The following is a 14,754-nucleotide window of genomic DNA, read 5'->3' as shown; positions in this document are numbered from 1 at the left end:
TAATTCTTAGAACCTTGAACAAGTCAAAGCACCTCTTTCTGCCACACCCTTTATACCAGTGATCTTAAACTCTAGTGCCTAAGAATCATCTGGGAGCTTCTTAAAATTATAGATTTCCTAGGCCCTACTCTTAGAGGTTTTGGTTAGTAAGGCTGAGATTGGGTACAGGAATTGAATAACACTGATAGAACTTTAAGGGAAACTCCCTTGTGCCCATTTATTTTTTGATGTAGAAAGTCTTACCTCACAATAAAGTTGATGAAGACTAATTTCCTAAAGTACAGTTCTAGAAATAACATGGGCTCTTCAACTATGAGTTTTCATATTTATATGTATTTATGTTATTTGCCAGATTTATTAGTACGAATATAGACATAGACTGAATATATGATATAGACTTTTTTTTTGGATTTCATGGTACCTCATGTGCTGGGCATGTTCATACTATGTGCTCAGATAAAAATATGTTGCTTATTAGCATTGTAATTTCATAAATCATGGAGTTTTTTTTGTCATCACAAAAGGTATAACAATTTCTAAATGCAATTCCTTTGTAATTTGAGGACCTTTCATGTCACCTTTTAAAAATAACTTCTAGAACATTTCAAAAAACAAAATTTTGTGTATACACTAAAATAGAATGATGTTTCAGTTACCTGTTGCTACCTAATAGCTACTTCAAAATTTTGTGGCTTAAAATAACTATTTTATTGTCTCCCATAGTTTTGCAGGTCAGGAATTCAGATTGGCTGCAGTGAGGGTGATTTTTCAGTTCCACATGATGTGCTAAGGCTAGAAGTCCACAGTGCTTTTTTTCACACACTTCTGGTATCTCAGAATGGTTTGAATTGGTTGGGAGACAGCTGGAACTTTATTTATTTATTTATTTAAAGATTTTTATTTATTCATGAGAGAGAGAGAGAGGCAGAGATACAGACAGAGGGAGAAGCAGGCTCTATGCAGGGAGCCTGATGCGGGACTTGATCCCAGGACCCCAGGATCACGCCCTGGGCCAAAGGCAGGCTCTAAACCACTGAGCCACCCAGGGATCCCTAACTTTTTTTTTCTTTTAAGATTTTATTTATTTGAGAGATAGTCTGAGAGCTGGAGGCAGAGGGAGAGAGTATCTAAAGCAGATTCTGAGCTGAGCTCCGAGCCCAATGTGAGACTTAATCTAATGACCCTGAGATGGTGACCTGAGCTAAAACCAGGAATTGGCCACTTAAACAACTTAGCCACCCAGGCACCCCCAGCTGGAACATTTTAACTGTCTGGTTCTTCTCCAGGTAGCCTTAGGGCCCCTCCATCTCCCTAAGGCTGTCCACATGGTCTGGAAGCAAGGAGGGTGTTTCTTTTCTTTTTCTTTCTTTTCTTTTCTTCTTTTCTTTTCTTTTCTTCTCTTTTCTTTTCTTTCTTTTCTTTTCTTTTTCCTTCCTTCCTTCCTTCCTTCCTTCCTTCCTTCCTTCCTTCCTTCCTTTCTTCTTTCTTTTTATATATTTTTTATTGGAGTTCTATATGGCAACATATAGCATAACACCCAGTGCTCATCCCATCAAGTGCCATCAAATGCTCATCCCATCAAGTGCCCGGCACCCAGTCACCCTAACCCCGCCCACCTCCCTTTCTACCACCCCTTGTTCATTTCCCAGAGTTAGGTGTCTTCTTGTTCTATCACCCTCACTGATATTTCCCACTCATTTTCTCTCCTTTCCCCTTTATTGTCTCTCATGTTCTGTTACCCTCACTGATATTTCCCACTCATTTTCTCTCCTTTCCCCTTTATTCCCTTTCACTATTTTTTATATTCCCCAAATGAATGAGACCATATAATGCATGTCCTTCTCCGATTGACTTACTTCACTCAGCATAATACCCAAGGAAGCAGTTGTACCACATTGGGCGAGTTCCCCAAATCACAAAAATGGAAGCTGCCAGGCCTTACTCAAGTCACGGGTCCAGTCCATATTAAATGGGAAGGGACTATACCAGATGTGAATTCTAGAAGTTAATGGGGCGGGGGGGGGGCTATCATGTATCACGTATTTTACAGTGTAATAAATTCCCATATACTTGTTACTAGTTCTTTGTTGTTGTTGTTGTTTTAAGATTTTATTTCTTGGGGATCGCTGGGTGGCTCAGCGGTTTGGTGCCTGGGTGGGGATTGAGTCTTACATCGGGCTCCTTGCATGGAGCCTGCTTCTCCCTCTGCCTATGTCTCTGTGTCTCTCATGAATAAATGAATAAAATTTATATTAAAAAAATAAATATTTTATTTCTTTATTCATGAGAGAGACAGAGAGAGAAAGGTAGAGACACAGGCAGAAGGAGAAGCAGGCTCCATGCAGGAGCATGATGTGGGACTCGATCCTGGATCTCCAGGATCACACCCTGGGTTGAAGGCGGTGCTAAACCGCTGAGCCACCCAGGATCCCCTACTTGTTACTAGTTCTTAAAATTATCAACTCATAGCCTATCTTGTTTAAATCCCCACTTCTCCAGATTATTTTGAAACAAATCCCCCAGACATTATATCAATCATTTCATCTATAAATGTTTTACTAGATCTCTCTAAAATTTAAAAGTAATTCAAGTCACTTTTCATTATTCTCCAGTCATGTCATAAAAGCTCTTTAAAAATATCTCTACTCCCTTCTATACCTCTGAAAATAATTACTGTTCTGATTTTTATCACCATAGATCAGTTTTGTGTATTTTAGAATTGCATATAAATGGATTCATAGTGTATGTACTCTTGTTTCTGGTTTCTTTCAGCATATTTTTGAGATTTATTCATGTCATGTATAATAGTTAATTCCTTTTTGTTACTGAATAATACTCTGTGGTATGAATAAGACACATTATCCTGTTGATGGACACTAGGGCTTTGCCTAGTTTTTGGCTATTATGAATAAAGCTGTTAAGAACATTCCTTTATAAGGCTTTCTGTGGATATACTTTTTTGTCCTCCTTGGATAAATATTTAGGAGTGGAATTGCTAGGTTATAGAATAAATGATTATACATATTTAACTTCTAAGAAACTGTCAAAAAGTTTCATAAGTGGTTATAGTATTTTAAATCTCTGCCAGCAATGAATGAAAGTTCCAGTTGTTCCACATGCTTGCAAACTTTTGATATTGTTGATTTCTTCATTATAGCTGTTCTAGTGGGTTTTCCGAGTGTGTAATGGTATCATAATTTTTTTAACTTTTACAATATGTTTTAGTTGGGATACAAATGAGGTCCATACATTTCAGTTGGTTGCTTTTTATGTGTGTTCTGTGGGTGTTCTCCTCTCCCTCTCCCCATTTCCTCATTATTTCTTTTATTTCTTTTTTTTTTTTTTTAAGATTTTATTTTTTTATTTGACAGAGAGCACACAAGCAGAGGGAGAGGGAAAAGCAGGCTCCCTGATGAGCAGGACCCTGATATCAGGACCTGAGCTGAAGACAGACACTTAACCAATTGAGTCGCCCAGGTTCCCGCCCCTCCCAGCACTCGTTTTATATGAATTAAAAGAATTCTATAAAAAGAAATATCACCCTGATCACCTGAGGTAAAGTTTATACAGGAAAGGCAGGATATACACCTGATTATTTCCCTTTATTTACCAGTTTTGAAAATATGAGTTGATTCTCAGGCATCCTGTAGATATTTAGAAGATTTTATGTATTTCAGTCCTTTGCAGTTATTATCCTTGTTAATGCTTAAAATGTTCCATCTTTGGTTCATGGAAGCCTCTACAATTTGGCTTCTAAATCCTTTTGACATGACCCTTAAGGGCTTTGAGAGCCTCTGCTTTCCATTATGAGAAAATGTTTTAGTTTCATCTGGTACATTTTCTGACTCAAACTTAGAATCATGTCTTTCTTCAAAGAGCCCTGTTTTCTTTTGTGGGAAATAGTATTTAGTGGCTGCATACTGAGAATTAGAAGTGTTCATTGTTACTGGGTTGGTCATTGTTTCCAGATTTTTTTCATCGAACAGTGTTAGGAAATTATTATTCTTTTGAGACAAAATACATCATAAATTCATACTAAAACTTTCAACTCAAATATAAGACTATACAAAGTTTTTACATAGTCATAGATCTTATATCTATGTCTTTCTAAACCCCAAGCCAGAAATCCTACTGCCCAGTGATTCCTGCACAATTACTTGCTGTATTTCATAACATATCTGCATATAGTAACCTCAGAGTAACTATATCAGCACTCCTGAAAATAGTGTAAGATTTTTTTTTTTGGTAGTTCTTTTTAGTTCTAAGGTGTATCCTACTAGAGATATATAATAAAATCTCTGTGTTTTAAAGTATGTGGAATACTTATGATTTCTATGATTATGCCTTAAAATTAATCCATAGATTTATTACATTTTGCTTTTGATTCTTAGGATTTTAAATTTAGTAGTTAATATACAGTATTTGTACTTAAAGTCAGATCTACAGGGATGCCTGGATGGCTCAGCAGTTAAGCATCTGCCTTCGCCTCAGAGTGTGATCCCGGAGTCTGGGGATCAAGTCCCGCATCAGGCTCCCTGGAAGGAGCCTGCTTCTTCCTCTGCCTATGTCTGTGTGTCTCTCATAAATAAATAAATAAAATATTTAAAAAAAAGAAAAAGAAAAAGTCAGATCTACAAAACAAGGAATATTCAGAGAGGTTTAGCTTCTATCTCTGTCCTTTCCACTCTGTTTTCTCCCTCTCCTTCCCATAGGTAACCTTTTTTTTAAATATATGGTTTGTTCTTCCATTTAAAAAAATATAAACATACACTTGTTTGTATTGACTTCTTTCTTATCTAAGTGGGAACATAGCATAATATTTATATCTATCTTTGTGCTAAGTTTAAAAATATTGTGGTGCCTCGGTGGCTCAATCAGTTAAGCATCCGACTCTTAAATTTCAGGTTAAGTCATTATCTCAGGGTCGTGAGATCAAGCCCCATGTTGGGCTCCATGCTGGGCATGGAGTCTGCCTGAGATTCTCTCTCTTCCTCTCCCTCTGCCATTCCCTCTGCTTACTCTAAATACATACATACATACATACTTACTATTTAAAATAAAAATATATGTCTCTACATGAGTTACATGGCATTTATGAGTGATAAAGTTTACTGGAGACTTATAGTTAATGATGGAAATAGAGGTGGGAGAAATGGACAATTCTTATTAGAATGTACTTTAGATAACCGGTCAAAACCATGAGAGTGACAGTCATTTGAGTGTGAATTAGCATTACATTTCAGGTTGCTGGGTTCCATTTCTGTATCTGTTCTTAGGCAAAACTGTTTCCTCCTTAGACCTCAGATTTTCCTGTTCTTGATCCAAGCTGGACTGCTCAAGAAGAAATGGCCCTGTTAGAAGCTGTGATGGACTGTGGCTTTGGAAATTGGTAAGAGCTTGGCGTTAAGGGTAGTCCTGCCCTAGTAGGCTCAGAGAAGAAGGTGCTGCTGAAAGGAGCCTCTGAAAGAGGAATTTGGGAGCCATATGTTACTTTTCTGTTGTCCCATGACTTAGTGATAACTCCTCTTCCATGCCGCATGTTACTTTTCATGACTGAAATGCTTCACAGAATGTGGTATGTTTAGCTGTCCATGACTGGGCAGCTCTAAAAGGCTGCTTTGGATATATCAACACAGGGAAGGTTGGTTATTTCTTTTTGAAGACTGGGGGAGTTCAGACTTATTAGTTATTGCTTCTTTCTGATTTTAGGAATTTTTCTTGACTGTAGATACCCTCATCATTTAAGTGAGTCAAACTTTAGGTAGATGGTCATAGCTTACTTAAGACTGGAGTTTGGGGGCAGCCCCGGTGGCGCAGCGGTTTAGCGCCGCCTGCAGCCCAGGGCGTGATCCTGGAGACCCGGGATCGAGTCCCCTGTCAGGTTCTTTGCATGGTGCCTGCCTCTCTCTCTGCCTGTGTCTCTGCCTCTCTCTCTTTCTTTCTCTCACTCTGTGTCTCTATGAATAAATAAATAAAGTCTTTAAAAAAAAAAAGGCTGGAGTTTAGGAGACCTCTTATGCACATTCCCTGTTTTTAGCTTGCAGATAAATCCAAGCCTGGCAGAACTGAACAGCACTTATTGCTGTTGCCCTAGGAAGCAATGCTATTTAATAATAGTATCACTTTCACTTTTACCTTTTGGGAATACTTTCACACTGATGATTTCATTTTGTATAATAGCAGGGTCAGGGGCATTTTTAAATAGTATTTTGCTCATGAAGAATCTGAAGCTTAGGGAGTTAAGATAATTTCTCATGATCCTATAGCTTATTAGTAAAGGATTCCTAACTAGATCCTCCCTATCCTGACCTTCCTAGTATAAGTAATCTGTCCTAATAATAATAGAATATACTGTGCTGCCTCCATTGTGAAGGGCCCTGAAGAAGGAAATTTGAGTTCAGTTCACATTTTGCTTATATTTATTCAGCATTTAGTAAGCATCATAAAATATTGTGTACTATGGGGAATACCAAAGAAGATAGAAAAAATGATCACTCATGAGCTTGCTAATCATTTTAGGCATAGTTTTTCATTTTTTGCTTGCCATTCTAATGTTCTACAATAGACTAATCCTCCCTGTTCCCCTCTTGCCCTGGTAAAAACCACAAAAAAAGACTTGTCTGTCTCAGCTGAGGGTAAGGCACTAAACTTGATTGTGAGGGTGGTAGAGCTAAAAATTATGACATGTATCTTGCACTTGAGAAGCTTTTAGTGTAGAAGGAAAAGATTAAGTACTAAAGAGACAGGTCAAGAGGGAACTTGGAGAACTTTTACCTCTACTTCTCTGTTATCTAGGTTTAGGAGTCCGAGGTCTGAGGTACAAATTCTGGCTTTTTGCAAACTTACGTGTTTTATTTTCTTAAGCAAGTTTCTTAATTTCTTTGGGTCGTTTTTTTTCATCTGTGGAGTTGAGGTAGTAAGTACTCAACACTACATGGATAATACTAGGATTAACTTAAAATATGTTGTGAGTGTTGCTTACTGCTTGGCCTATCAAAGGCACTCTAGTAAAGAAATGTTTGTTGATGTGAAATGTTTTGTAAACTATAAAATGCTTTGCAAATATAAAACTGTACTTATGTAGATTTTGAGTGTTCTGAAGTGGCTTATTATAGCAATTCCTTTCCTGAGGCCTAGCTTACACAGAAATTTACAAATTTTCTAGTCTTCTTTTCTTTTGGTGGGAAGGAACGCACTTTTCAGATATTGTTTCTATATATTGGAAGAGCAGAATTTGGCACATCAGATTACACCAATATCAGGCTTATATTTCTCTCATTGTTCAGCTGATATCTCCAGCTGCTTTAGAGGTATCAAATTCCAAACATTTATATAGGTGGGACTCAAAATACAGAAAGAACAAACCATGCTTTGAGCATTGTATATAAATAGTGAAAGCTCTCTTTTCTTCACAATCCTCTAGGCAAGATGTAGCCAATCAGATGTGCACCAAGACCAAGGAAGAGTGTGAGAAGCACTATATGAAGCATTTCATCAATAACCCTCTGTTTGCGTCTACCCTGCTGAACCTGAAGCAAGCAGAGGAGGCAAAAACTGCTGACACAGCCATTCCATTTCAGTGTAAGTACCTCCCTCTGTTGGTAAGAGATACTTAGCTCATCCTTGGTCCCTGTTGCAGTAGCAGATAAACAGCAGTTTGGCAGCTAAAGAGCTTATGGAAGATGGGAGGAGTTGGCCTGGCAGTTACTGAGAGTCAGGGCTGTAATGGGAGTAGGAGGGGTCAGAGTTCTATGCCAGAAATCCCAGTTTCCAGAAATGGTGTGTAGTCCCACCCACTCTGAGGCTTATGAACATATCAGTTGACTTTAATGCTTCTGCAAATAAGATGTCCAAAATGAATCAACCTTCCATGCTTTGGATGGTTTACGACTATAGATATTAGTTCCCTAAGAGAGTCCGGTATTTGATTAATTTTTTTTTTTTTTTAAGATTTTATTTATTCATCAGAGACAGAGAGGGAGAGACATAGGCAGAGAGAGAAGCAGGCTCCCCTTAGGGAGCCCGATGTGGGACTTGATCCCCAAACCCCACGATCAGGCTCTGAGCTGAAAGCAGAGCTCAGCCACTGAGCCATCCAGGCTTCCCTTGATTCATTATTATCAATCATTCCAGTGTTAAGTCCAAGAAGCAATTTGTTATTGTAGTTCACTTAGTTGTGTTAGTAATAGCGAACTTTTTTTTTTAATCTCATGTGACTAAATGGGTCTTCTAACAAAACGTAACTAAAACCATGATGAATTATAAATGGGCATCTTTGCTGAATGACTCCCAGAGCACAAATAATGAAATATGAATGTTTTCCTCACCACCACCACCTTCCCCTCCCACCTCTTTCATCAGACTCTGTAGAAGTTTCATAGCTGACTAACTCAAAGCCTGATGATACCTATTTGGAAAACACGTTGGATGTTAACATTTTGTTTTCAAATCCATTAGATCATTTGTTCCTCAGAGCAACCCAGTGAGATAGGCAGAGCAAGTGCTTTATATGTGAGGAAACAGACTCAGAAAGGTTAAATAATTTGTGCCTCATGGGACTAGACGCTATTAGAGCTGGGACCCAATTCCAGCTAACTTCCAAATCCTCTGGAGGTTTTTTTGCTTTTCAGTTGGGTGAGATTTGTAAATTGAAATTGCTCCTAAGGGGTAAGGGAGCTGAAGCAGATAGGGTAAATACTTATGTTCTGTAATATTGAAGAAAAGATCCTTGGTTTTCTCTTATGTTAAGAAAGCACAAATCAGGAGGAATTTCCCCATTTTATTTAGAGAATTCCCTAAGTCTTAGTTTCCTTTTTAAGAAGTCAATCTGTTTCCATAATACCTTATCTTTTTCACTCTTCCCTTTATAAAACGTTTTTTAATTTTACTTATTCTCTCAGACCCTGTTTTTTTCCAAAAAAAATTTTCAGTATGTAAATGAGGAGGACTATTACTCTGTCACTTTTTCATGCCAATATTTTATTAAGTAATAAGAACCTAACTTCTTCCAGCTACAGATGATCCTCCCCGACCTACCTTTGACTCCTTGCTTTCTCGGGACATGGCAGGATACATGCCAGCTCGAGCAGATTTCATTGAGGTAGGAGAAACTTCCTTTTGTTTCACATGAGGCTTATATTTCTTACCTATAGGTTTTATACCACAAAAAAGAGACTTTCGAAGCACTGTAATTTGTAGGGCCTTAGGCAGCCACATTTTCTTCCATTTGAGTACCTTTTCTCATTCATAACATTTTTGTATATAAAATGTAAAAGTTCTTCAGACCAAGAACCTATTTCTTGAGTTGCAGAGATGTTGGCTCTCACTTCAATAGATATGGGGTTTTTATAGTCTGGTTCTCATTCCACCTTTAGGGGGTTTCAAAGTTGTACAGTATCGGGGATTGGCAAACTTTTTTCCTTTAAGGACCAGATAGAAAATATTTTTTGTAGACCATAAATTCTCTGTTGCACCTAAACTTTGCCATTATTTTGCAAAAGCAGCATAAATAATATGTAAGCAAATGAACATGCCTGTGCTCCAATAAAACCTTATTTACAAAAACAGGCAGTAGGCTGAATTTGGTCCATAGGCTACAGTTTGCTGGCCCCTGTTCTGTATTCACAAGTATATAAAGAATGATGAATCTATATGAAAACTGTATGTTCCTTTTTCATCCATGGAATTAAAAGCCATGTGAAAGTAATTACAAGTCTCTTAATTTATCATCTGATCCATAATTACAACTTTCTTGGAGGCAATTTGAAAGTTTAGCAAACTACAAATAATTTTGTTAGCCACGGGGACGTCAGCATTTTGTTCATGGCAGCTGATATCGTAGAGCTGCTTCTACAGCAGCTCTACAAATTATACTCATTGAGTAGAATATGAACAAATCTACTCATTGATCTATATAAGCAAAATCAAATAAATATCAAATAAATAGAGCCCTCAAAAGGTAGTAAAAAGGAAAAAAAAAAAAGGTAGTAAAAAGGTAAACGAGTTAATGTAGACAATGTTCTTATCTAAATACTCAGTGGCCTAGTCAGAGTTAGATTTTTCAGTTTGGATTTTATGAACAGTTTACTTTTAATTGTTAGAACACTAGGTTTGGCTTTATTTCTGGACTCATAACTTTCTCATATTTTTGCTGTCTCTACTGCCTGAAAGCCTCTTGAGATTTTTCCCATGGCTTCTTATTTCTTGTAGTAGTATACTGACCATGTACTCCATTCAGTACTTTTTAACAAATGTTTGTGTGTTTTCTCTTTACTTCTAAAGCATGACTACTGGGAAGGCATTACTCAAAGCTGATGAGTTTGGGGTGGGAATTTTTTTCCCCAAACAGGAGTTTGACAATTATGCAGAATGGGACTTGAGAGACATCGATTTTGTTGAAGATGACTCGGACATTTTACATGGTAACATTTTATTTCAGCACGTTTTTATTGTTTACAAAGTATGTGGTGACACTGTTGAGTATTAGGAATATAAGAATGAATAAAACATGTTCCCTGCTCCTATGGGACTCAAAACCTGGTAGGTAAGTTGCTGAATTTACCCTGTTGTGTTTTGACCACAGTGAAAAAGATCATTTGTTGTTTTACGTTTTGTTTTGTTTTTTTTTTTTTTTTTAAGATTTTTTATTTATCCGAGAGAGAATAAGGGGCGGGGGGGAGGAGGCAGAGGGAGAGGCAGGCTTCCCGAGGAGCAGGGAAACCAATGTGGGACTCTATCCCAGGACCCTGAGATCATGACCTGAGCTGAAGTCAGATGCTTAACTGACTAAGCCACCCAGGTGCCCTGAAAAAGATCATTTGTGATGAGGATGAGAATGTGGATCATGTAATGGTAGTTGGTATGCTGGTCTTGGACTATGTGATCTTTCTTTTGAACTACACTGAGGTAGTTCATTGAATGGCCTTCACTGCTTCTGTAGAAAGAAGGGAATCAGTGTAAACACCTTGGGACTTCAGTACCAACTGATGATACTAGATGTTCTCTGGGATGCCTGTGTAGCTCAGTGGTTGAATGTCTGCCTTTGGCTCGGGGCATGAGCCTCAAGTCCCGTGATTGAGTGCCACATCAGGCTCCCTGCATGGAACCTGCTTCTCCTCTCTCTGCCTGTGTCTCTGCCTCTCTCTCTCTCTGCGTCTCTGGTGAATAAATAAATAAAATCTTAAAAAAAAAAAAAGATACTAGATATTCACTATAATCTGTTACTCCAAATTTCCCATAGCAGAAAAAAAGAATGGAAGTTCTTCAAGGGTTTTTAGACCAAGATTGGGAATTCCTTTTTTTTCTCAGAACTATTGGATTTTTAGCACTTTTGAATTTTTATCTAAGATTTATGTCCATTCTAGTGTTATAATGTAAGTAGTTAATGCCAACAGGGCTCTTAAAGAAAGAGACTTTAATTAAATCTCTTTTTTCCTCCTCTTTCTACTTACATTGAACTACATATTTAAAATAATCCCCAATATTCTTCCATTTTAGTCCAGAATTGAATGTGATACAATGGGTGAATAATGCCTCCTTGGATTCTGTATTTCCCAAACAGTATCTTCATTGTTTATCTTAAATCTATATCCGAGGTGGGAAAGGCAAGTAGAGTCCTTGTTGAACTGTAAATCAAGTTTTCATATTGCATTAACTGGTTCACTGTCACTAGAAAGGGAACTTGATTCTTCTTTTCCACAGAAGAGCTATTTAGGTATTTGTTAACACCAGATCTGGGACCAAGAAAGAGTTCTCATAAAAATTTTACCTTCAGGATTTTCTATCTACATATTTCTTGAGCCATTTTCTTTGCAAAATTTCATTCCTCCCATTTTCTCCCACACAACTTTAAGGAAAGTGGAAGTGACGCAGATGGAACTAAAAGAGGAAAGCTTGACAGCAAACTGCTTGAGCATTCACTAGACACACTGTGTTTGTTCAGTCTTCCACATCAGTCTCTTCTTTTCAAGCCCAGTAACCCACGTGATGGCCTTTCTCCTCTCTGGAGGTGGTTCCTTGACTGCAGTGTACGGATGGATTGCCATTCAGTATTTGTCATACACACCAGCTTTGATTAAAATGTTTTTTTTTTTTTTTTAAATGGTATTGTTTCCTGACTCGTATCTTTCTTATTCAGAACGCAAAAAAAGTAGCTGTACATATATATACATATATATATATATATATATATACACATATATATATCCCCCTTTTAGATACTGTTCAAAAGTGCGAACTTTTGAAAGTCAGAATTTTTCATGTCGATAAGGGCTCAACTATGTCAAACTTTGCTGAATCACTTCTTCTCCAAGATCTTTATTCTTTAGCCTCAACATTATGGAGAAAACTGTGGTAATGGTTGGTATTTAATTTCACTCTTCATTCTTTATAGAAGCAAGGTTTACAGTTTCTTCTGGTATGTTTGTAGTCCTTTCTGTAAGTAGGAGCAATAAGAAAAAGAAAGAAGCTACTGATTAAAGATTTTTGTTTCCGTTAGCATTTCAAATCTGTAACATACTTTAGTTTGTATTCTTCCTACGATTTCTCCACCTTGTAAGTCACTTGATTCCAGTTATTTTGAACTAGAATCGAAGCATCAGTTACGGACTGTTCTAATATGCAGCTTTAACAGAATGTAAATAATAAGCCCTGACTCCCTTTTTCCTCCCTGTCTTACTGGCAAACTATATGTTCAGATGGGTACTTTTTAAAAGATGTTAACATTTGAAAGCGGTTTAGCAGTGCTTGAGATCAAAGGGATGACTTGCTGGCGCCACAAGAGGATGCTTTGTTTATGGTCTAAAGTACTTATTTAGCTCCTCTAGCAGCCTGACCCACTGCCCAATGTGGCTGACCCACTGTCCAGTGTGGTGCATGTATGGCCCCTGAGCTGAGCACATTCTCCCAGATACTCAGTGAAGGGGAGAGACTGGGAGCCCACAGATAGGAAGAAATGAGAAAGACCTTTCTAAGCACACCTAGCACAGAGAGAGGGGCACATATTTTGTGCAAATTGGGACACTGATTGTACTTTAGCCCTGCTTCTGAGTCATTGGGTGATCTTGGGCAAGTCCCTGCAATCTTGCTTGCTGTTTTTTTGTGTCCACTGCCAGTAATGTCTCCAATGAAAGATGATACATAGTTGAGATTGCTGTTATTACCATTCCATTATACTCTTAATATTACTGGGAGTTGATAACATTCCTTTTATGTTCCCTCACTTATATAACTTCTGCAAGGAAACAAACTGGCTAGGTTCTGTCCCAGGGCTGATGTCATCAACCCCTTTTCCTCACCCAAAGACTTTTGCTATGATTCATGGAATTTGTCTAGTATGATGGGTTTGAATGGTCCATTATAGAGACCTGGGACACAATGGAGGGATAATTAATTGCATTCCAACCATACTAGAAGCTTTCAGAATGGGCCAGGAAAGGATACTGCTAGTGAAGCAATGCCTGAGGAAGAAAATAAGGAAGTTCTGGGATCCCTAGATGACACCACCATGTATTTTATTGAAATAAGCAGAAATTATTGGTTCAGAAAGAATGATGCAGAAGACTCAACTTGGCATTCTCTTGGGTCCTGGTATGTTTGGGACTTCGATGTAGATGCACAGTGTTGTTCCTTTTTCCTGTGGGCCATCTCTCCCTAGGGTGCTTTCATTTGGGAAAAACACATCTAGATTTGTAGAATCCCTTTTCCCAGAGTTTCACAGGTTCTAAAACCCTGAGTACAACATCTTCTAATCATTGCTGTCCTATTACCTAGGCAAGCGACAGGCATTATGAGCTCCTTCCTACATGTTGGGTCAGTGTTTTCAACACTTCATAGAGTTGCCCATTGGGGCCGTTTACTCTCCCTTTATTTGGAAAGCTAATTTCAGCAAAATTTCTTGGCCAGGCATGGATACTCCCCCACCCTCTTAGTTCTTTTCTTTTTTTTAACTTCTTTGTCTTATATTATCAGCCTTTAGATAATTTAATGGTTAGTAGATTAGAGGTCCAGCCTTGTCACTATGTATACCTAGCTACCTATTGGCAATGCCCTTCCCTTTAAAGGCATGTAGGGTGTTATACGTAAGACATTTTAGACATAAATGCTATTTAGTAATAATAGCTGTTACATATAGCCCTTTAATGTTTGCCAGGTACCATTCTGTGCCCTTCACACATGTGAGTTAATGTCATTTAATCTGCATAGAACTCTGTAAATTCAGCATTATTATTACCATCATCATCCTAATCTCCCATTTTATAGATGAGGAAACTGAAGAATGGAAATATCAAGTAGCTTGCCTAAGGTCATATAACCTGCTAGTGACAGCCATCTCCAGAGTCTATGTTCTTAATATTTATCAACAATATTTATCATCTTTACAACCTTGCGTTTTTATTGCTGTTTGTGTGTGTGTGTGTGTGTGTGTTTGTGAGATGTCATATTTGTTATCTTCCATAGCTTAACCACATTTTCCCATTTTACATTCAGGAAAGTGCACGAAGGACTTAAGTAACTATGGCTTCCTACTTGCTGACTTTAACCATTAGGTCACATAGTCTTCCTTCCTTCACAGAATTAATTGTGTACATCTTGATCAAAAGCTTTTGGGGGAAAATGACTTTTAAAAAGCTTTGCTTCTGGGGAATACCTGAGTCACAGGTTTGTGCTTATGTGGTTGCAATAGAGATTTTGATTGGCTTCCCTGCAGTTAAAGCCTCTGAGTTGGTTCTCTTGCCAAGCAAGCAGTAAGTGCCT

General features: G+C 37.9%; 1 protein-coding gene across 5 annotated transcripts in view; it reads left to right on the top strand.

Annotated features, from left to right (window-relative positions):
- The window catches only part of TADA2A (transcriptional adaptor 2A), a 52,503-nt gene that overhangs the window by 16,458 nt on the left and 21,291 nt on the right, over window positions 1-14,754 (top strand). For 4 of the 5 annotated variants that reach the window (XM_077852282.1, XM_077852283.1, XM_077852284.1 and 1 more), the window contains 4 exons: window positions 5,298-5,389; window positions 7,424-7,581; window positions 9,012-9,100; window positions 10,349-10,421. In XM_077852282.1, the coding sequence (XP_077708408.1) occupies window positions 5,298-5,389; window positions 7,424-7,581; window positions 9,012-9,100; window positions 10,349-10,421 (412 nt within the window). Of the gene's footprint in view, window positions 1-3,371; window positions 3,556-5,297; window positions 5,390-7,423; window positions 7,582-9,011; window positions 9,101-10,348; window positions 10,422-14,754 lie in introns of all 5 variants that reach the window. The other variant, XM_077852285.1, reaches the window with a different exon arrangement.

This window comes from Canis aureus, chromosome 16 (genome assembly GCF_053574225.1).
Source record: "Canis aureus isolate CA01 chromosome 16, VMU_Caureus_v.1.0, whole genome shotgun sequence".
Lineage (NCBI taxonomy): Eukaryota > Metazoa > Chordata > Mammalia > Carnivora > Canidae > Canis > Canis aureus.
The sequence above is the reverse complement of the archived record's forward strand: the minus strand, read 5'-3'. Positions and strand labels throughout refer to the sequence as shown.